This window comes from Erpetoichthys calabaricus, chromosome 17 (genome assembly GCF_900747795.2).
Source record: "Erpetoichthys calabaricus chromosome 17, fErpCal1.3, whole genome shotgun sequence".
NCBI classification, from domain to species: domain Eukaryota; kingdom Metazoa; phylum Chordata; class Cladistia; order Polypteriformes; family Polypteridae; genus Erpetoichthys; species Erpetoichthys calabaricus.
In genome coordinates this window covers 66,354,574-66,375,253 of record NC_041410.2, presented here as the reverse complement: position 1 = coordinate 66,375,253, position 20,680 = coordinate 66,354,574, and the positions used below count along the sequence as shown (strand labels likewise).

Below are 20,680 nucleotides of genomic sequence, written 5' to 3'. Positions count from 1 at the left end.
CAGCGCTGTTTTTGACCCCTTTTTTGTCATGTAATGGAACATACCTTTCTTTGAGCATGTGTAAACGTGTTCCCTGTGAAGCGTCGTTAGCTTTCCCGCGCATCAGATGTTACATTTTGAAACGTTCTCAACTTAAGGTTATTAATAGCGTTACATAGATACAGTAGCTAAAATACTGCTTTGCTCTTTGCAGCTGATAAGTAACATATTTACGCATACAAACCAATGGCTTCACTTGATGAAGTCACACTGGAAATATTAAAAGGTCTAATTGACATTTACTGTTGCTGCAGTGTTTTTATGAATCCACAACAATTCACCTGTCCACGTTGATACCTATAATCATTACCACACAAAACAGAAGTAGTGGGGGAAGCTAGTTTCGTGTAACCATTACATAAAATTTTTAAAATAAATGCAGGTGTTTATGTTATAAATATTTTTTTTTTTTCATTTCCGGTTTTCACCGTTGCAATTTATCCAGCAAACACTGGCCTGAATTATAACTTCCACTGCACGCAGTTCTTGCATTCAAACATATTGGTACATTTAGCGCTTCTCTTGCCATTTTAGGCATTAATGAGTGGTTTGAGGATGCACAGCAACACCTGACTCTTTTTATCGAGCGCCATCATTGTTAGATTTCATATATACAAAGAGTTATTATGAATTAAATGTTAGTTAAATGTCATTGATTTATTTGTTAGTGATTTATTAAAAACGTTGTTAAAGACGTTCTGATACAGACTTCTGCTTGCTTAAAAATAAACTGAAATGTATCTTTTAAAAATGTGCCAAGTTCTAACTGCATTGCACGCGACTCATGCTCTTACTGGCAGTAAAAGCAAACACGACCCAAGTCGCTTCTATTTGAGATACCTTTAAAGAAAAACTTTTAAAATACTGGCCTCTAAATTTTAAAATTATTATCGATTTTGAGGTATCCACAATTATAAGCTTATTGCTTGAATATAAAAGATCGCTGCACTTGAAACTGCAATGGGAGCACCTATCCCCCTTAACTTCATTATCAATACCATACATGAGCGCGTCATATAAAAAAATCGAAGGTTTGGGCGCGACTTGTTCAGCTTCGCCTATATTCTAGAGTCAGCCCTGAGTGAGACAGTGCTCTTTATTACTTTAATGGCACAGGTGAAGGCCCCAGTCGGAGTGAAATGTTAACGCCCTGCTAATTTTATACACTCACAAATTAAGTTAGTAAGTCGAATGTATCGTGTCCTTGATCAGGCAACATGGTAAATACCTCTCTGTTGGATATCTCTACTTGCCTAAAACCTCAGTATGATATACTTGTTCAGAAAGGAAACAAAATGTAAAACATTTATAAAAAGGTATCATGATTTGCACTATCTTTCTATCTGTGCTATCTTTCAAGAAACTCTTAAACTTATAAAAATTTGTAAATTTAGCACTTAAAGCCTAAAACCTGAGTTGGAAATGACTGCCGGTAATTGTGCAGATGACGTCCAAATATGAATTAATTACTGATCTTCTCTGTTGCTTTCAAGTTGCAAATGTTACAGAAGATCTTCTAGGGACTCTTTCACATGAAGATCTGAACATTTTCTTCGAAGAAAACTTCATGGCCAGCAGTACATCAAGAGGTCAGCATTATTTATTTAATTTAATTTTTTTTTTAAGAAATATTGTTGAGCAAACAATGTAGTTATTATTACTTTTGCTATGTTCTTTTTGTTGAGATTAAATGCTTCTGTAGCAACTTTTATGTCAAAAGTGTCCATGTCCGGATGATATTTGAGATCAAGCAGGGGAGAAATATAAATGATAATAGGGAAAAGGAGGACGTTTATGATATGAAAGTGATGACAACATAAATAGATAGATAGATAGATAGATAGATAGATAGATAGATAGATAGATAGATAGATAGATATTTATAGATGTGGAAATTTGAAGAGTAGAAACTTGGGCTTTGTCCTTCTCAATTAAAATTTGCCATAATTCAATAAAAGCAGTTTGAAATGTCACACCTGAGCACAGGACAGCTCATGCATCCATCAAGGCTGTTGCCCCAACATGTTCACCTTACCATATGAATCTTTGTGTAAACACATATTTATATATGTTTGTAATTTAACAAAATCTATATTAATTTACAAATGTTTTGATAAACTTTATCATGGAGCCAGAGAATGATAGCAAATTACATGTTAATTAGCATACAGAAGTAAGAATTTCTCAGTACTCATGTAGCACTTATTTAGTTCAATACAACATATTGTGAAAATACTCCATATCAATAGATAACTGAGCACATATCGTTTCTGTGTTTTATCAGGAAGTAAAGAAGATAACTACTATCTTGTTTTTAGTTACCTAAAAATTTTAACAATGAAAATATAAGCGGTCAGATATTTGAGCAATGCTGTCTTTGATTACTAATTTCATTTACGTTAAATAAATGTACAGTAAATATTTCCATTTATGTCCAGCTTCACCAAAGTTCATAATTCATAAACAGTTTATTGATAACTGGTGACTATTTTCAATGTCCTTTTCCTGTATTTTTTTTAACAGGAGCTGCAGTTTTCTTTGCAGCAAGATAACTTACAAGACAGCTGTACATCTCCCTTCTCTTCTGAATGCAATACTCTAAAAAATGCCAGTTTTTCACCTACCCCTCAATCCAGTGAGCAAGGATGTTCCAGAAAACTTTGAAGAGAAGCCAGCCCCTCTAAAATCATTCAACTACCAAGCCCTGAATACATACTTCATAGTGACAGTGAGTTGGAGCAGGTCAGAAAACACTGCAGCGCATAGGGAAAGAGGAGCATTGTATTCTTTCAAAGGATCTGCGCTGTAGATTAATTAGAACTACAGTGACCAACATAGTGCCCATACTGAGGGCAACAACAAGGGAAGACAAATATACCTCCAAACATGAGGTTTCTTCAATGGCAAAACATATAGTCAAGTATTATCCAAAGCTATATGCAGCTGAAGATCAAAATTCATGGGTGAGTGTAAATAACTAGTTTTTATAGGGGATTTAGACTGAGCAGTCACACCTTGTATTCACTTGCACACTTTTTAAAAGAGTGTAATCTCATTACAGGAACCTCTGTTTAAACAACTCCTGGAAAGGCTACAGAATATCTGCACTCCTCAGAAGCGACAGGACTGTATGCCTCAAACAAATAAAGAGATGTCTCGGCATCACCACTGACAAGTCTGATGCTGCTGAAGTCGAGAATTCAGGCGAGGCCAATTCCACTGCATCTTTGGGGAATTCTATTGCTTCAGCGACACTTGTTAACGTGTCACCTTCTAGTTGTACCCAAGAAGTTACAGCAGAGAAAGAATGTGAACCATCTGGTAAGTGCACAACAGAGATGGTCATATCCCATCTTAGTTCAGACTGTTTAGAAAACACAACTGTTTTGATTATTCATTTATATGTTTTTGCAGCACTAAATATAGGCCAGGCACTACAAAACACTACAGGACCTTTACAAGAAGCCAAAGCCAAATAAATTTACAGTTACCTAGCCCCTTGATCATGAATTTAATGCACAGAAGTAATTTATAGATTATATGGGAGGCTTACCCATGCTTTAAAGAACTGGATCATGTAAGTACATAAAACACAGACATTTGACCGAAATATTTTTGAAAATGGTTTCTTAAAACAAAATATGTGCTGACTTAGAGTGTGCTTATTTTATAGGTAATGGATGAAATGCGTTGTATTCTTAGTTGGAATAATCTTAACTACATCACAGAAGTTAAGAGCAGATGGACCAGTTTTTATGGAAAAGCACAGCTGTATGGAGTAATGAAGAAGATCCTGAAGCCTCCACATATGCACCATGATGGTAACATTTGTCATGCATATTTTATTCAAACTCATTTTATAGTTAGTTATGCACTTTACTCAGTGTTGCAGCATGATAGGCCTAAATGAAAGTCAAATTGAATTGTTTAAAGTTATGATATTTTGCAGTTGATGCTCAAAGGGTTGCACTTTTGTTATGCCATTTTTTCCATAAAGACCAAGTCTATATTATAGTAAGCCAAACTTTGAGAAATTTTCATGCAAAATATTATTACTGCTCTCTTTGCCAGTAACTATTGATTTGTGAATTCCAGGTTCCCTTTTCTTAATTGAATTAGAAAGTTGTACTGTGTTATTCTGAAATAAGTTTTTGCATTTAATTATGTTTTTAAAAAGCCATTTATTAGCATTGTAAATAGTTTTGTCTAGCATCTTTTTAAGACACAACAGAATCTATATTACTAAACGACAGTTTAATTTATGCACGGTGGACGCACCGAAGCGCATGCGCACTGTACCGCGGCGCCCCAGAGTCAAACGCAGCAGCTTCCCAGAGTCAGTAGGTGGCGCACAAACAACACAACCTGTAAACTAAACTTGCTCTAATCCATTGTGCCAGCAGTCTGTGTCGCATGTTTGAATCACATAACGGTAATTCAGTAGCAGAGAAACAAACACGAGACCGCATGGATAAAAACAATAAACGGAGGCTCCTACAACACGCTTCACAAACACCAGAAGCAAAGAGATCACGGCTCCAAAACGAAACACCTCAAGTAACGGAAATACAACAACGAGCCCGTAGGGATGAAAACAATGAACGAAGGCGCCTACAACGCGCTTCTGAAACACTACATGCAAGAGAGGCACAGATCCAAAAAGAAACTGCAGAAGGGCTACAAAGTCGTTTAAAAGGTTTAAGACGTTCAGTATTCCAACAAAGAAAAAGTCAAAGACAACAACGACGGACAGACGCTGAACAATTCCGCCAGTTAGCCGAGAACGCATTCTATAATGAGTCCACTGTTCATGAAAATTCATTGGGATTAATGAGTGTCATTTGCAGTCATTGTCATTCACGCAACTTCCTTGAAGAAAAAACTGGCAGTACAACTGATGAGTTTACACGTTGTTGTCAAAAAGGTCAAGTTAAGCTGCCTCATTTGGATGAATATCCTGAATATGTACGGAAGCTTTTGACTAACAATGTACCCGAAAGTAACAGCTTTATGGAATGCATTAGATCCTACAATAGTTCATTTGCATCTATCAATCAGTATTAAAAGTAAGTTGAATTATGATTCCTAACAGTAAACGACGTCTACCTAACGACACAGCCACAGAACAACAAAGACGAGACCGCATAGATAAAAATAATAAGGAGTCACGGCTCCAAAACGAAAGACCTCAAAAATTACTAATACAAAAACGAGCCCGTATGGCTACGACCTGTAAACTAAATCTGAGGTACAGCGTGCATGCCAGATTGTACACTGTATATGCACAGATGCCAGAGGCAACAGGCAAGTCGTTCACACTACCACCGCTGCCAAATGCGAGACTGCATGGATAAAAACAATACACGAAGGAGACTACAACGTGCTTCTGAAACACGCCTCATGACTAGCAGAATCGTACGTCAAAGTCACCGCCATACTGTGAGTGGCACTGTGGACGCACCCACCCTCCATGATATTTCATCCCTACAAATATCAGAGAGAACAGAAAGTGATTGCCATTCTTGGATTTGCAATTCTTTCAAGAATCGCGGGGCTGCTGGTAATAAACTGACTGACACTATCCTTTATTAGGTACAAATAATGAAGGAATATTTTAAAGAATACTTAAAACTTTAAATATGATCTATGTAAGGTTCATTTCAATTGTTCGTTTATGTTCTAGAATATTAGTAGGTAAAAATAATACCAGACATCATATCATTTTTGTTATAAATCATTCTCAATTTAAAGCTTGCTGTATGTTGTTGTTTTCATTAAAAGGAGAATGTTTGAGTTATATTAGAACATAATGCAAAAGATATTTAATATATATATATTTTTTTCATTAGTGAAAAATGCCATTGCCATGTTTACAGCTCTGCCATCCATGTTTCCTTCACTTTCTCTACCCCCCAAAAAGCTGGGAAACAAAACATGAGGCATTAGTTCATGGCCCTAAGGTAAAACTTTGCATTTTTACATTGCTTAAAGGAAAAATAAAGACAGTTACTGCAATTCTATCCATCTGTGACTGTCAGCAATTTTCAGGGTTGTTTTTAATGTTAGCTACAGGAACGACATTATACATTAAACTGTTTGATTAAAAGGGCTCAACAGAATATAACAATCTTCAATTTTTAGTGATTTCTTTGCTATTTCAATTACAAGCTGTATATAACTGCTTCTGTTAAAACTAGGGGGCTCCGCCCCCTGCTCGCTTCGCTCGCCAACCCCTGGTGTTGGGGAATGACAAAGAGTGAGATGTATGAATTAGATATAGAATAGTGTGCAGGTTTGGATGATGCCTATATAAATACAAAATAGAGTGTTTGGCATAGAGTAATGTTTTATTGGAATATTTCTCTCTATACAACATTAGTAGTAAAGATGGTGTCTTGTCTTTGAATGAGTCTTCCTTTGCATGGATCTTTTTTAAGTTTAACTTTAATGTGAGATGAACGTCAAACACATGAGAAGGCAACATAAAGTTGTCCATGTCCAAAAACGGGTTCAGAGAGGTAGATGCCAACTTTGTCCATGGTTTGTCCTTGTGATTTGTTGATGGTCATGGCAAATGCAGCTTTAATGGGGAACTGTCGGTGTTTCAATGTAAAAGGTAATTCTAGGTCAGAACTCGTAAGGTCAATTCCAAGAATGAGAACAGTATTGTTAGCATGTGAATCTGAAAGAACTGTTGCTTGAATAACATCGTGTGTTATGGTGTTGACGACTAACTGTGTGCCATTGCATAAACCCTGTTTAGTGTTAAGGTTTCTTAATAGCATGATTATTGTTCCGTTTTTAAGGGTAAGGTTGTGTTGTGGTCATCCGTCCGGGTTAATAGTGTTCAAATATTCTAAGGGGAAATTCAGATGTTCATTGTCGTCATCAGAGTCAACTTTGTCAGAGCTTAGAAAGAGCCGTGTCTCTCCAGGAAGTAATGAAATGACCTGGTTAATAATGTGATTAACATTAATATTTTTTGGACATAATATAGTGCGTTGTGTTAACCACATATGCGAAAGTAGTATGGGCCATTGCCTTTTGGTGGCCTGATATGTACTCCGGTAGATGCAAAAGCAAATGAACTATTGTAGGATCTAATGCAGTTCATAAAGTTTTTACTTTCAGGCACATCCTTAGTTAGAAGCTTCTGTAGATATTCAGGATATGAATGTAAAGGAGGCAGTCTAATCTGCCCCTTTTGACAACAACGTGTAAATTCATTATTTGTATTGCCAGTTGTTTCTTCTGTGAAGTTAAGTGAATGACAATGATTGCAAATGACATTCATTAATCCCAATGAATTTTCCTCAATAGTGGACTCATTATTGAAAGCGTTGTCAGCCAACTGGCGTAAGCGTTTAGCAGACGTCTGGCGTTGATGTCTGTGACGGGCATGTTTTGCTTGTGGTGTTTGAGTGCCGCGTTGTTGCATGTCCATTATTTGTGACGCGCTATTTTTGATTTTTAATTGATTTGCCTCCGCTTTGCGCAAAGTCCGTTTCACTCTACGTCGTGCATTGTTTGTATTGAGCCTTGTCCGTTTTTGTATGTCGGTCAGTTGAGCTTTCTGCTTTTTGAGTCCTGCTTGCTTGTTTTCTGGCCGGTCATATGCGCGTTGCTTTGCTCCCTTTTTTGTATGTCTGAGACGCGAGCTCTTTCTTTTGAAATCGTGCTTGTTTTGATGCAGCACTTTGAGACGCGCGCTGTATGCATCTACGTTCAATGTGTCTGTTCATTTGGGCACGTCTCTGTAACGGGGTTACTTGAGCTTTGCGTTTTTTGATCCGAGACATTTTTTTTCACGTATTTTCCGAAGCGCGTTGTATGCGCCGCCGTGTATTTGTTTGGTTTCATTCGTGTTCGTGTGTTTGGTCCCGTTATCCGATCCGAATCGTTTTGTACCCGTGACCATGTATGCATGACTTGTTTGTTCCTCAGCGTGCGAAATATGTATAAGTAATAAGGAGGATCGCACTCGCTGTTAATATGGAGCCTTTTCTCCAGTTGAACGGTTAATAGTGCTTTATTTTAATGAGATCCACCTATGCTGCCTAGTGTGAAGGTTTTGAGATGACGTATGTTTAATATGGACGTTTCCTTTAGATATGTGGCTTTAGGTGTCACTTCTTATTGATTTGGGGGGGGGGGGGGGGGTGTGTGGGTGAGGATTGTTGTTGCGCGAGCGTCTTCTTTCGTTTTGTGTTCCAGGGGCTTGTTGAATCCCCCTCTTTGTGTGTGTCCCGTCCGTTGCTTGTAGGGTGTGTGGGGTGGTTTTGTGTTCTTTTTTTTTGTGTTCCAGGGGCTTGTTAAATCTCCCTCTTGGTGTGTATCCCGTCCGGTGCCTGTAGGGGGGGAGCCTTGCTGTTGTGCGCGAGCGTCTTCTTTTTTTTTGTGTGCTAGTTTCGTGTGCAATGGGTTTCGTGCGGTGCCTGTCTTTGACTACTTTTTTCTTTGCGTTTTCCTTTCGGCGTCTCATTTCCTTGTCCTCTTTTTTCTTTGCTCACTCGTTTTTTCTGTGGTCTTGTCCGCCTCTCGCGGCCCCTCATCCGCCTCTCGTGGCCCTTTCTTGCGCCTGCGCAGTACCTCTTTTTGCAGCTACGGCCCATGGCCAGATGTGCCTGCGTCCATCATCCGGTTTAGCATTCTCGGTTAGTAATATGGATTTTTTCTGTGGTCTTGTCCGCCTCTCGCGGCCCTTTCTTGCGCCTGCGCAGTACCTCTTTTTGCAGCTACGGCCCATGGCCGGATGTGCCTGCGTCCATCATCCGGTTTAGCATTCTCGGTTAGTAATATGGATTAGCACATTCATTCAGTATTATAAATAAGTAAATGTATAATAAATCTGTATAGGACTACAGAGGATAAAATAAATTCAGTTTATTTTCTTTGTTGGTTTTTGTTTGTCTTGAAGACCTCCGAGAATCCTGATGCCTTTCTACAGCAAAGACTGACCACTGACTAGTGCTGCCCTTATTGTGGACCAAGATAACTGCATGCTAGCTATTGGAAGTGAGCCTGTGACAACGTTCCCTCAAGAAATGTTGCAGGAAGGTATCATGTACCTTATGGCATACTATTATGCACTACATCTAACATATCCTAAGTGTATTGCCGCTGTCCTCTCTGCAATTCAAACTGAAATATTACTGGACACAATTTGAAGGGAAAATACAAATATGCTAGAAGAAAAATTGTGTGAGCCAAATGCAGAACAGGAAATGCATGTGTATAATGTACTGTATATAATTACCATAATATTTGAAAATCAATTAGATAAATTGTAAATAATTTGATATTTTGTGGATTTTAACATGTTAGGTTGTATTTTCTTTGTCCTGTTTTTTGGCAAAGTTACCACTGTTAAAATTTTGTTAAAGTTTGTTATGCATTTCTGACCGTGACAAGATGAGGCAGTCCTGAACTACAATGTACAATAATATGGATATGACGTTTATGTTATATACAAGGTAATCTTCCTGTGTCAACTAATTTTCATGTGCTTATGTTTTTCTGTTTATGTATTGTAAACACAGCAGTAGTGCTGTTGAATACTGATGTAATACTTAAATAAAGAGCAATGCTAATGATTATGTCTTTATTGCAAGTTATTTTATCTATTCAGGAAGCCAACACATATCAGGAAATTATATATTAATTATGTGTCTTGAATGTAGGAATGAATTCCTAATTCAAACCTCTGCTAAAATATTTGGTTTCAATTTGAAATGAAGACCATCCTAGCACTGTGCTACTTTTACCTTATTCTTTTGTAGGTGGACTGAAATTTGTTGTATATACCATGCAAATATAGTTTAGTATGTGTTGAAATTAACTACATTCAGGATTTTTTAAAAATCCAAGTCAATATATCTCACCCCACTGGCATATAATTTTGCTTATTTCAAGCATTTATTTCTTAATAATCGTATATTTTTTTCTTATTCTGTAATTTTTGTAAAATAATTTTTCTGTTTTAAGATATATGCTCTGAGATTAAATTTTGGACTACCTATTTCAAGATGAGCTAACTTGTTTCAAGTAACAAGACTTTCTTTCTCCACTAGTATTAAGAATTTTCCACTTATATTAGTGATTTATTCTCTTGTTCCTTGGCCTTCATTTTTCAGTGTGCTAAAAATTAAGAATGCAAAACAACTGAATTAAAAATTATTTTCTAATATTCAGTGTATTTCCACCATAGAAAGTCTAATCTCAAGTAATTTGTTCTAAAAAACAGCATTTTCTACTTATTGCAAACCTTTGAACACCTATCAGCTTTCTTATTTCTAGACTGGAACTAACTTATTTTAAGAGTTCTTGGCAAGTAAAATTATCTTGCTGCATGGACAGATAATTTCACTAATATTAAGTCATTTTCTCCTGAAATTCAAAATCTTATTTCTAGGCTAAGTTTTTTTGCAATGTAGTTCAAACAGTTTGCAAGCTACAGGTGATTTAAAATCCTGGACAGACAAACGGACTGGTACGGTAGCGTATTATATAAGAAGATTGTTCTGTTCTGTGTATTGTATTGACCCCCTTTTTTGACACCCACTGCCTGCCAACCTACCTGGAAAGGTGTCTCTCTTTGAATTGCCTTTCCCAAGGTTTCGTCCCTTTTTTCCCCTACAAGGGTTATTTTGGGAGTTTTTCCTTGTCTTCTTAGAGAGTCAAGGCTGGGGGTTGTCAAAAGGCAGGGACTGTTAAAGCCCATTGCGGCACTTCTTGTGTGATATTGGGCTATATCAAAATAAACTGTATTGTATTGTATAGTGACATTTTGCAATTAATAACAAATAAAAATTTTATCGTTTGACAGCCCTATAAAAAATCCATGCAAATATACTCTTTCATGTAATTAAGCTTTTGAGAAAAGAAAAACTTACAGGGGAAGTCAGTGTGTCCCTGTGATGATTTTCCTGTCTTCATTGCTGTAATAAAGAAAAACAAGTGCAGTGTCTTTACTGAAGGAGAAATTAAGTAGTTGCAAATCACAAATAACAATGTTCAACACTCAAGTTCTAAAACAATAAAATTACACAATGAAATAAGCTGCATTTGCTACTCTTATAATCTAAAGACATGCTCTTAGGTTGATCATATTATATTTCCATATTTGCTTGATTCAATTCTGGTATTTATCAGTAGTATTGGACGTGTAGAGATTAAAGGGGTAGAGCTTATTCTAGGAGCACAAGACGTAAAGCACGAGTCACTCACATACGTACATACCCATGGTTCTACTTACACAAAGGACAATTTGAATTAAAAAAGGCAACCTAAACAACACATCGTTAAGGCTGACAATCAAAATAAAACTAAAACAGAATGAGTATGCCAAACAATGGAGCAATGCTCTACCCAGGATTTGTTCTTAAAACTGTGCACACAGAAGCTTGGACTCCCTCCAGCAACTTATGTTATTGATAGTTGTTTCCCAACTCACTATTATTCTCATAAGTTCAGACATATCTCATCAGTTCAGAATTTTCAGAGGTGATACACGAAGATGTCCCCAGTCTCCATTGTTGTTTAATCACTCTCTCAAAATTTTAGCCATACATCTGTATAATTAGTTTAATTCACACTCTATCCATGCTTTAGTTGGTGATGCACCCACTCTAATTTTAAGCAATTTGATACCTACAAAGTTTCACGTCTTTCAAATGTATTTCACTAAATCATCTCTTGTTTCCTAGGTAGTGTTGACTGATGAAATTCACCAGTGTTTCTCACCGCGAATATACTGTATTCACTGCTAACCTAGCTTGACAAATATCTCTCTATTATAAAAAAAAATCCTGCAGAGAAACAGTAGGGCGTCGAGACATGATCTTCACATTAAGATCACGGAAGACACTTAAAAGACCCGTGAGACTAAACAGATTGGCCACGGAGCGTCTCGCAGGGACCTTAAACATGAGACTTTGTGCCAAGAGATTGACCCAGGACCATCTCACGATGACGTAGAACATGAAATTCTTGCAAGACATGCCCTACTTACAACCAAGTAAGAGTACGGGCAGCAACACACTTAGTCATGTTTTGGCTTTGAGCACACACAGATCCAGGGCTCTCAGCGCATGTAAAGAGTATAAGGACAATATGTTATAGACGAAACATAGACGACTAAGCGAAGAAGAAAGCAGCGTGGAGAAAAGAGACTCAAAAGCATTGGAGAGACAAAAAAGAAAAAGAATAATCTAGGTGCAAATTCAGAAAATAAGCAAAGTAATTATCAGCCCAGAACAAGTGGAAGAAAAAAAGGCATGTCCAATCCGGATGTTGGCGCTATACACATGCAGAGCAGGTTAGAGATAATGAAAACTGGAATTCAAAAGCCTAAAAAAAACGTAGGCGTGAAACACATGCAGAGCAAGATACAGAATATGAAAGCAGAAAAAAACAACAGTGTCAAAAAAAGAAAGTAAACATCGCATTAGCGCAAAGAAAGAGAAATTATTACTCGGAGAAATAACGAAAAGGCGAATAGAGGTCAATTATATGGACATAGGTGATATGTCAGAAGTATGTAAATATTGTAAGGCTTTGAAGTTTAACTCATGAGAATTTCAAAAACGGAGTTTACCTCACATGCATTTATTGGTTACTTTGCAAAAAAAAATTATTAACTGCTGATGATGTAGATCGTTTTGTCTGTGCTGAAATTCCAAACAGAGAAACCTATCCTGAATTATGGTACAAAGTCATTAAACACGTCTCACTGATCTCATTTAAAAGATTCAGCACATTGGGACTCGAAAGATTCCAAATATTGTTTTTACAGAAGTTCAGAAATATAAGTGAAACTAATGAAACAGCAACAATTCAAAGAAAAAAAAAATCTTAAAAGTGTGTATCCGGAAAAACAAAAACGGGGTCTGGCGAGCGAAGCCCCCTAGTTTTCCTAAAAATTCGACGGTCGGTCGGTCGGTTTAAGTGATCATTGTTTTCCCACAGCGTCATAATGATTTGCGAGGCCAGCATGACATCAGAAAGCTGTACTAGCTACATGCAGGACTTTCATGCATGTGTACTGTAATTTCAGATTGTTGCCTTCAGGCATGCCTGCTTAGTACACCAGCCTTCCACACAGCATTTGTTTAAATAAAAAAAAGAAAAAAAGAAAAACTTGCAGTGTCATCATTTGAAGGGTACATTGGCTGACCATAATGACAATATTATGAATACAGATATTGAGTGGTTTGTGAATGGGTTCAGTTCCGGCACTGGGAGGGGGGAAGGGTGCTGTAGCCACCATTCAAAACAAGCCTTAAAGCAACACCCAACACACTCCGCTTATCAGAAAACTCAGGGCACACTATGAAATAATTAAAACAAAAGATTTATCACTATTTACAAGGCATTTATTCCTTCTTGATGGAAAAAAGTGTGAAATATATGCACAGATACATATGAAACTAAAAACACATACCTGCTGTACCGGAGCCACAGCTTCAAAAAATGGAATATGCCAGTTCTACATCGTTGCTATGTTGCATGGAAAAAGTGTGCACCCAGAGTGGACCTCTATAATCTCAATGATCTGTATCTTATTTACTATTTGCTAGTTTGTGGCAATTTGTTGTATCGATGGTACAGTGGTTAGCACTACTGCCTCACACCTCATATTACATATTTGGCCACAATAATCAATTCAACACAGTTGAATTAAGTGCCTCCATGGACACTTAAAATATTATTGCACCATTATAATCCACTGAAAAATAGTCCTCCTTCCTCATTCACTTAAATGAATTTTTTTGAGTTTGTGATATTTGCTGAATATTTCCGTGATTTCACCAAACACATGGAGAAGAGAAACTCTGAAACGTCCCGCTCATCGCTATTCCTGTGAATTGCCTTTGCCACAATTCCAATCTTATTTCAAACATTCCATTAAAAATTCCTTCCAATATTTTGGCATTATTACAAATATAACTTAATAATTGATACTGCCACATCTAAATATCATGGCATTTTAATGATGCTAAGTCCTCTCACCTGTTCATGACCCTATCTTTTACTTTCTTTCATAAATAACTTGTTTATCTGAAAGATATACATCATGACCCCATATAAATCTTGTAAGTTCACACTTCCATTAATTACTGGCCTAAAGTGAAGGTGGTGGGGGGGTCATTAGAAAATGTCACTTAAAGACATTCCGTACAAATTCATTTAAGATCCCTAGGCAGGTGTCTCACCCAGTTACCATCATCTATGAAGTATAGTCCTGGGTCTACTCTCCCATAGAACTCTTATTCTGGTTTCCCACTGAACTAAATGTAGGCTCCTCATGTATTGTAAATTTAATACTATGAAGATGAAATCTCTCCAATTTACCAAAGGCCGTTTTATTCCATATGCTTTAAAAATGAAGAGCAATATGGAACTAATTCTTAGACCTTTCCAAAATTTCCCATTCCCTCTATTGGCACTCAAACCTATGTATTAACTCCTTGGGTAACTTGTTTCATGATCCAAGGACTTTAGACAATCCAAACCCTAAAGACCAGATTCTCTAATCCTTCTTTCTCTTCCCTTTTCTATCTATTGTTATGATCACTTGCTGTAGATCACGTGGACTGTAATGTTCTTCTCCATCTTCTCATCACCCACTCCAGAGCACTTCTCTCTCTCTCTCTTAGACAATCTGTCTCCACTCAATGCATTGCTTTATGCAAGTCCTCATATAAACAATTTCCTGTATATTTTAGTTGGCCAAGTGTCCATTCACATAATCCTTTCACTTCTCTAAAATTTTCTGGATTTCCCCTCTTTACAATTTAAAGCTCCTTCAGCTTTATGCTATGCAAATTAACTGTGATTCTTGGGGTAACATTAAAAAGTGGTCTTAAGTAAGGAATACAATGCACAAACATATTTTAATAAAAAAAAAAAACCTCCCCTAAAATGAACAAAATATTCATTTCCTAATTTCTCCCCTTTTGTTGGGGTCTTATCAACATCAACATTTGTACAAAATAAAAATAGACAATTTAATCAACTTTAGAACCATAAAAATATGACAATCAATACTGGCTATTATTTTCAACCAGGGTAACCACAGATAAGGAAAGAAAGTGAATTTAATCTCTCACCTATAACTCTTTCAACAATCTGGTACTGCTTATTTAAATCAACTGTCAACTCTTGTTGACAATTGTAGTACTCAATATCTTCAGGAGATGCTTTTGAAAGCCTGCAGTGTAAAAAAAAATTGGTGACAGCATTAAGGACAACCACATGCATAGAGACAAAGAACTTTTATTTCCCATTAAGTAATATATGCAGCTCATCATACCATTGCTTTATTTCTTCATCTTTTTTCTTAAAGTTCTCTAGCTTTTTCAGACCCTTTACTTTCTGTTGAGTCAGAGAATCTATGCTTTCCCAAGTACCATGAATGTAAGACCAGCCTTTCCATTTTATGAGGTAGTGAACTTCCCCTTCTTCATTCTGCAGATCAAAATCGGCATTGGGATCTCCATTAGCTTCTACAGCATAAACTGTAGTAGTTGCGCCTGTAGCTGAAAAACACAACATTTTTGAAAAAGAACTAATGATTGCTATTCATTTAGACCAGTGACATTCCTTTTTCCCCCAAACTAAAGTACCATTTTAGTGATATACAAACATTTCATACTGATTCAATTATGTGCTGATGTGTTTATCTACTCATATTAAGTAACGTCTTTTGTACTAACTCAGGAACTTGAAAGTTAAACATCTGTAGCTTCTAATTACAATGTTCAAATATAATGTGTGTCAGTGATATTTTCGTTAATGAAAACAAGAACTAGAACTAAAAATATTGTTTTTCGTTTTACAAGAACGAGAACTGAGATTAAGGCAAACAGAGAAACTAAAACTAAATAAAAAATAAAAATTACTGATATGTGAACGAACTAAAGCAAGAACGAAAACTGAGTAAAAACGAAAAAAACAGCAATTGCATTTTCGTTCAATCCGTTTCAGTTGTGCAGACGAGTTATTTGTAGATTGATCCTGAGCGTTCAGTTACATTGTGCTGTTCACTATGCGATGATCTTGTAACTTGGGCTTACTATAGTCACGTAGCGTAACTTCCGTAAAGGACTGTTGTTTGTTGAGCACATTTGGCTTGTTGAGTTGAAGCAGTAAGCACTTGTGGTTGACAATGGTGAGTTTTGCACAGATTTTTGCCGGTAGAAAGGGAGAAAGTAATGTGTGGAAATACAGCGCAGATGATAATAAAAGCAAATGTAGCATTTGAGAAGAAGAAAAGAGTCTTGGAGTTTCAGTGCAGACCCAGCTGGATCATTACTTAGCAGAAATCCAGCACTTCTCTGGCACCATGACTGTACTTCATACAGGGATGATGGTCTCACCTGTCATTATGAAAAGTAAAAAAAACTAATAATGATAACATAAAATAAATTTGTCCACTGGTCTGTGCTATAAATTTGTTTTCTGTATAATTCCAATAATTTTGATAATTGTTATAGTCAAAATCACTGAATTTGCACATTTTCTGATCAAAATATAGGTGAGAAACACGAGGTGCGGCAGCGACGAGACGAGCCTCACCTCACCTCAGACTGTACTGTTCCTCACTCACTGGGTTCATGCATGCAATTGGCACATGCCTGTTGCTGTCTTTCTGTATGTCGCCAACATAATGTTTGCACATGCGTTTATTATACACCCTGACTTTCCACAGTCTGGCTAATATCTTTAATGAATGTGTGTGACATATCCAGTCTTGCTAATCAGACATAAAACCGCAGTGAAAAGGCACAACGTGAGGCAGACTGTACCGTGCCGCGCCAAAGGGGGAGATGTGAGCCCAACAGGTGCTTGTTACTGCTATTCTTCTACGCAGAGGCTCTTGGTGCCAATAAGTTAGCGATATCAGAAAGTCAAGTGTACTGCAGCGGTCCAGTTATTTTTATTTTTTGTTCCGACTGACTGCCAAAATGTAAGATTAAGACTTTTAAAACTAAAGGAAAATAAGGAGGGAGGACTTTTACAAGAAAGTGAAAGAGATTTCGTGGAAAAGGATAGGATTTTACAAAAAATGGGATCAGATTAAGAAAAAAATCCAATATTTAAAAACTAAATTTTGACCCTTAAATAAAATATTCTTTTGTTTTCCTTGTTACCCTTTTGTTGAACAGTCTGCATTAAAATTGATTAAAGCATCAGAATTAAAAGCTTTTCAAAACAACTAAATATTTCAATGAAGGTCAAAATTGAAATCTGTTTTTTTGTACACCACTCTCTACTTTCATTTGTATTGAATGAGTATGAATTGTGAAATTGCAAAAGCAAATTTAGAACACATGGAGGGTGCAAAGCAAATGCGCTCTCTCTCGCCGCAATAAATGTAACGTTCTTTCTTAGCCAAATATGTACCTTACCTATCTGTGTGTAAAATGCTGAGGAGATATGAAACATAACCAGTAGTCAATGTGCATGCTGCCAATTGAATTGTGAATAAGCTACTCATTTGGGTTCATATATTTGTAACTCCGAATCTAGAGAGTCACTGCCTCTCCAGCCATGAATCTCACCGCACGTCACTGCTTCAGTACCAGCAGCAGAAATTGACTACATGCAGTCTGTTTGCGCCAGTAGCCGAGGAACTTGTCTGTGCACCTGTATTACAGGCGCTTGTTGACCGAATATTTTCACTATGTGGCTATCTGTGCAATGGACGTCGTTTGCAACATGAAAATATCTCTCGAAATGCGTGCTTGTTTAAAACTTAACAGCAATGTGCCTGCACAGACTGGCTTCTTGGGTCGAAACATTTGATCTTACTAACTATGCTCATTAGGCCACTTAATCTGTTTCATCATTGATAGTCAAGCTGTGTTTAACGGCATTATAGATTAAGAATGTATTTTGTTGACTGAAACATAGCCAGCATTTGTGGTCTTGCAACAGAAAAGAAACTAAAATTGTACTAATATTATGAAAAAAGTCAGAACTAAACAAATAAAAACTAACATTTTAAACACAGAACTAAATAAAAATAAAAATTGTTGACTCCACTGAAAACTAGAATGAAATAAAAATAAAAATTAATTTTATAAAATAAAATAAAACTAAAACTACAATTAATATCAGAACTAAAATATAACGGATGTGTGTAAACAGTTTTGGCGACCCACTACCAAGGTTTACCAATTCTTGAGGAACACAGGCACATCCAACACATTTTGCATTAAAAGTTTAATCTCTTTCTAACAGTTCTCCATAAACCTTACATCCATCTATCCATTATCCAACCCGCTATATCCTAACTACAGGGTCACTGGGGTCTGCTGGAGTCAATCCCAGCCAACATAGGGCGCAAGGCAAGAACAAACCCCGGGCAGGGTGCCGGCCCACCGCAGGGCGCACACACACACACACCAAGCACACAGTAGGACAATTTAGGATCGCCAATGCACCTAACCTGCATGTCTTTGGACTGTGGGAGGAAACCGGAGCACCCGGAGGAAACCCACGCAGACACATGGAGAACATGCAAACTCCATGCAGGGAGGACCTGGGAAGCGAACCCAGGTCTCCTAACTGTGAGGCAGCAGCGCTACCGCTGTGCCACCGTGCCGCCCTAAACCTTACATATCAGAGCAAAATATAAATAATACATGTTCCTTGGACTTAAATAAAACAATACATTAAATGACAATGTATATTATCACTTAAATCCCTGGTAATGTAACACTCCATTGCTAAATAATTTTTGAAGATGTGATACAACTCATGAAACCAAGCTCAGAAATCTATTCACATTCCACCCCAATAAAGTACACTACAACCACTATATTAAGTGAAATATATTAATGAAATGTTCAATATTAATTGCAATAAAGGTCAATGAATCAATAAACTCTAATATATACAAATTCTGTATCAGATTAATAGAACTTTATTTGTCCCTGGGGGAAATTTGGGTTTTTAAAGGAGAACTTTAAATAAATACATCAATAGTTAGAAACACAAATATATATACAGTGCACCCGAATGAGCAGATGAAAAGAGTACTTTGAGAGGCTAAAGAATGAAGAGAACGAGAGAGAGAAGAGGCTGGATGATATGGAGATAGTTAATCAGGAAGTGCAATGGATTAGCAAGGAGGAAGTAAGGACAGCTATGAATTAGGATGAAAAATGGAAAGGCCATTGGTCCTGATGACATACAGTGCATCCGGAAAGTATTCACAGCGCATCACTTTTTCCACATTTTATTATGTTATAGCCTTATTCCAAAATGGATTAAATTCATTTTTTTTCCTCAGAATTCTACACACAACACCCCATAATGACAACATGAAAAAAGTTTACTTGAGGCTTTTGCAAATTTATTAAAAATAAAAAAATTGAGAAAGCACATGTACATAAGTATTCACAGCCTTTGCCATGAAGCTCAAAATTGAGCTCAGGTGCATAGTGTTTCCTCTCATCATCCTTGAGATGTTTCTGCAGCTTAATTGGAGTCCACCTGTGGGAAATTCAGTTGGTTGGACATGATTTGGAAAGGCACACACCTGTCTATATAAGGTCCCACAGTTGACAGTTCATGTTAGAGCACAAACCAAGCATGAAGTCAAAGGAATTGTCTGTAGACCTCCGAGACAGGATTGTCTCGAGGCACAAATCTGGGAAAGGTTACAGAAAAATTTCTGCTGCTTTGATGGTCCCAATAAGCACAGTGGCCTCCATCATCCGTAAGTGGAAGAAGTTCGAAACCACCAGGACTCTTCCTAGAGCTGGCCGGCCATCTATAAACTGAGCGATTGGGGGAGAAAGGCCTTAGTCAGGGAGGGTGACCAAGGACCCGATGGTCACTCTGTCAGAGCTCCAGAGGTCCTCTGTGGAGAGAGGAGAACTTCCAGAAGGACAACCATCTCTGCAGCAATCCACCAATCAGGCCTATATGGTAGAGTGGCCAGATGGAAGCCACTCCTTAGTAAAAGGCACATGGCAGCCCGTCTAGAGTTGCCAAAAGGCACCTGAAGGACTCTCAGACCATGAGAAAGAAAATTCTCTGGTCTGATGAGACAAAGATTGAACTCTTTGGTGTGAATGCAAGGCATCACATTTGGAGGAAACCAGGCATCGCTCATCACCAGGCCAATACCATCCCTACAGTGAAGCATGGTGGTGGCAGCATCATGCTGTGGGGATGTTTTTCAGCGGCAGGGACTGGAAGACTAGTCAGGATAAAGGGAAAGATGACTGCAACAATGTACAGAGACATCCTCGATGAAAACCTGCTCCAGAGCGCTCTTGACCTCAGACTGGGGCGACGGTTCATCTTTCAGCAGGACAACGACCCTAAGTACACAGCCAAGATATCAAAGGAGTGGCTTCAGGACAACTCTGTGAATGTCCTTGAGTGGCCCAGCCAGAGCCCAGACTTGAATCCGATTGAACATCTCTGGAGTGATCTTAAAATGACTGTGCACCGACGCTTCCCATCCAACCTGATGGAGCTTGAGAGGTGCTGCAAAGAGAAATGGGCGAAACCTGGCCAAGGCTAGGTGTGCCAAGCTTGAGGCATCATATCCAAAAAGACTTGAGGCTATAATTGCTGCCAAAGGTGCATCGACAAATATTGAGCAAAGGCTGTGAATACT

General features: G+C 37.6%; 1 protein-coding gene across 4 annotated transcripts in view; it reads right to left on the bottom strand.

The window, feature by feature from the left end:
* The window catches only part of chd2 (chromodomain helicase DNA binding protein 2), a 261,689-nt gene that overhangs the window by 158,265 nt on the left and 82,744 nt on the right, over nucleotides 1-20,680 (bottom strand). For all 4 annotated transcript variants that reach the window (XR_007933712.1, XM_051920212.1, XM_028822994.2 and 1 more), the window contains 3 exons: nucleotides 15,353-15,578; nucleotides 15,150-15,250; nucleotides 10,932-10,976 (listed from right to left, as the gene is read on the bottom strand). Coding sequence is in view for 3 of the 4 variants with exons in the window: in XM_051920212.1 (XP_051776172.1) it covers nucleotides 10,932-10,976; nucleotides 15,150-15,250; nucleotides 15,353-15,578 (372 nt within the window). In the remaining variant the exon portion in view is untranslated. The remainder of the gene's footprint in view (nucleotides 1-10,931; nucleotides 10,977-15,149; nucleotides 15,251-15,352; nucleotides 15,579-20,680) is intronic.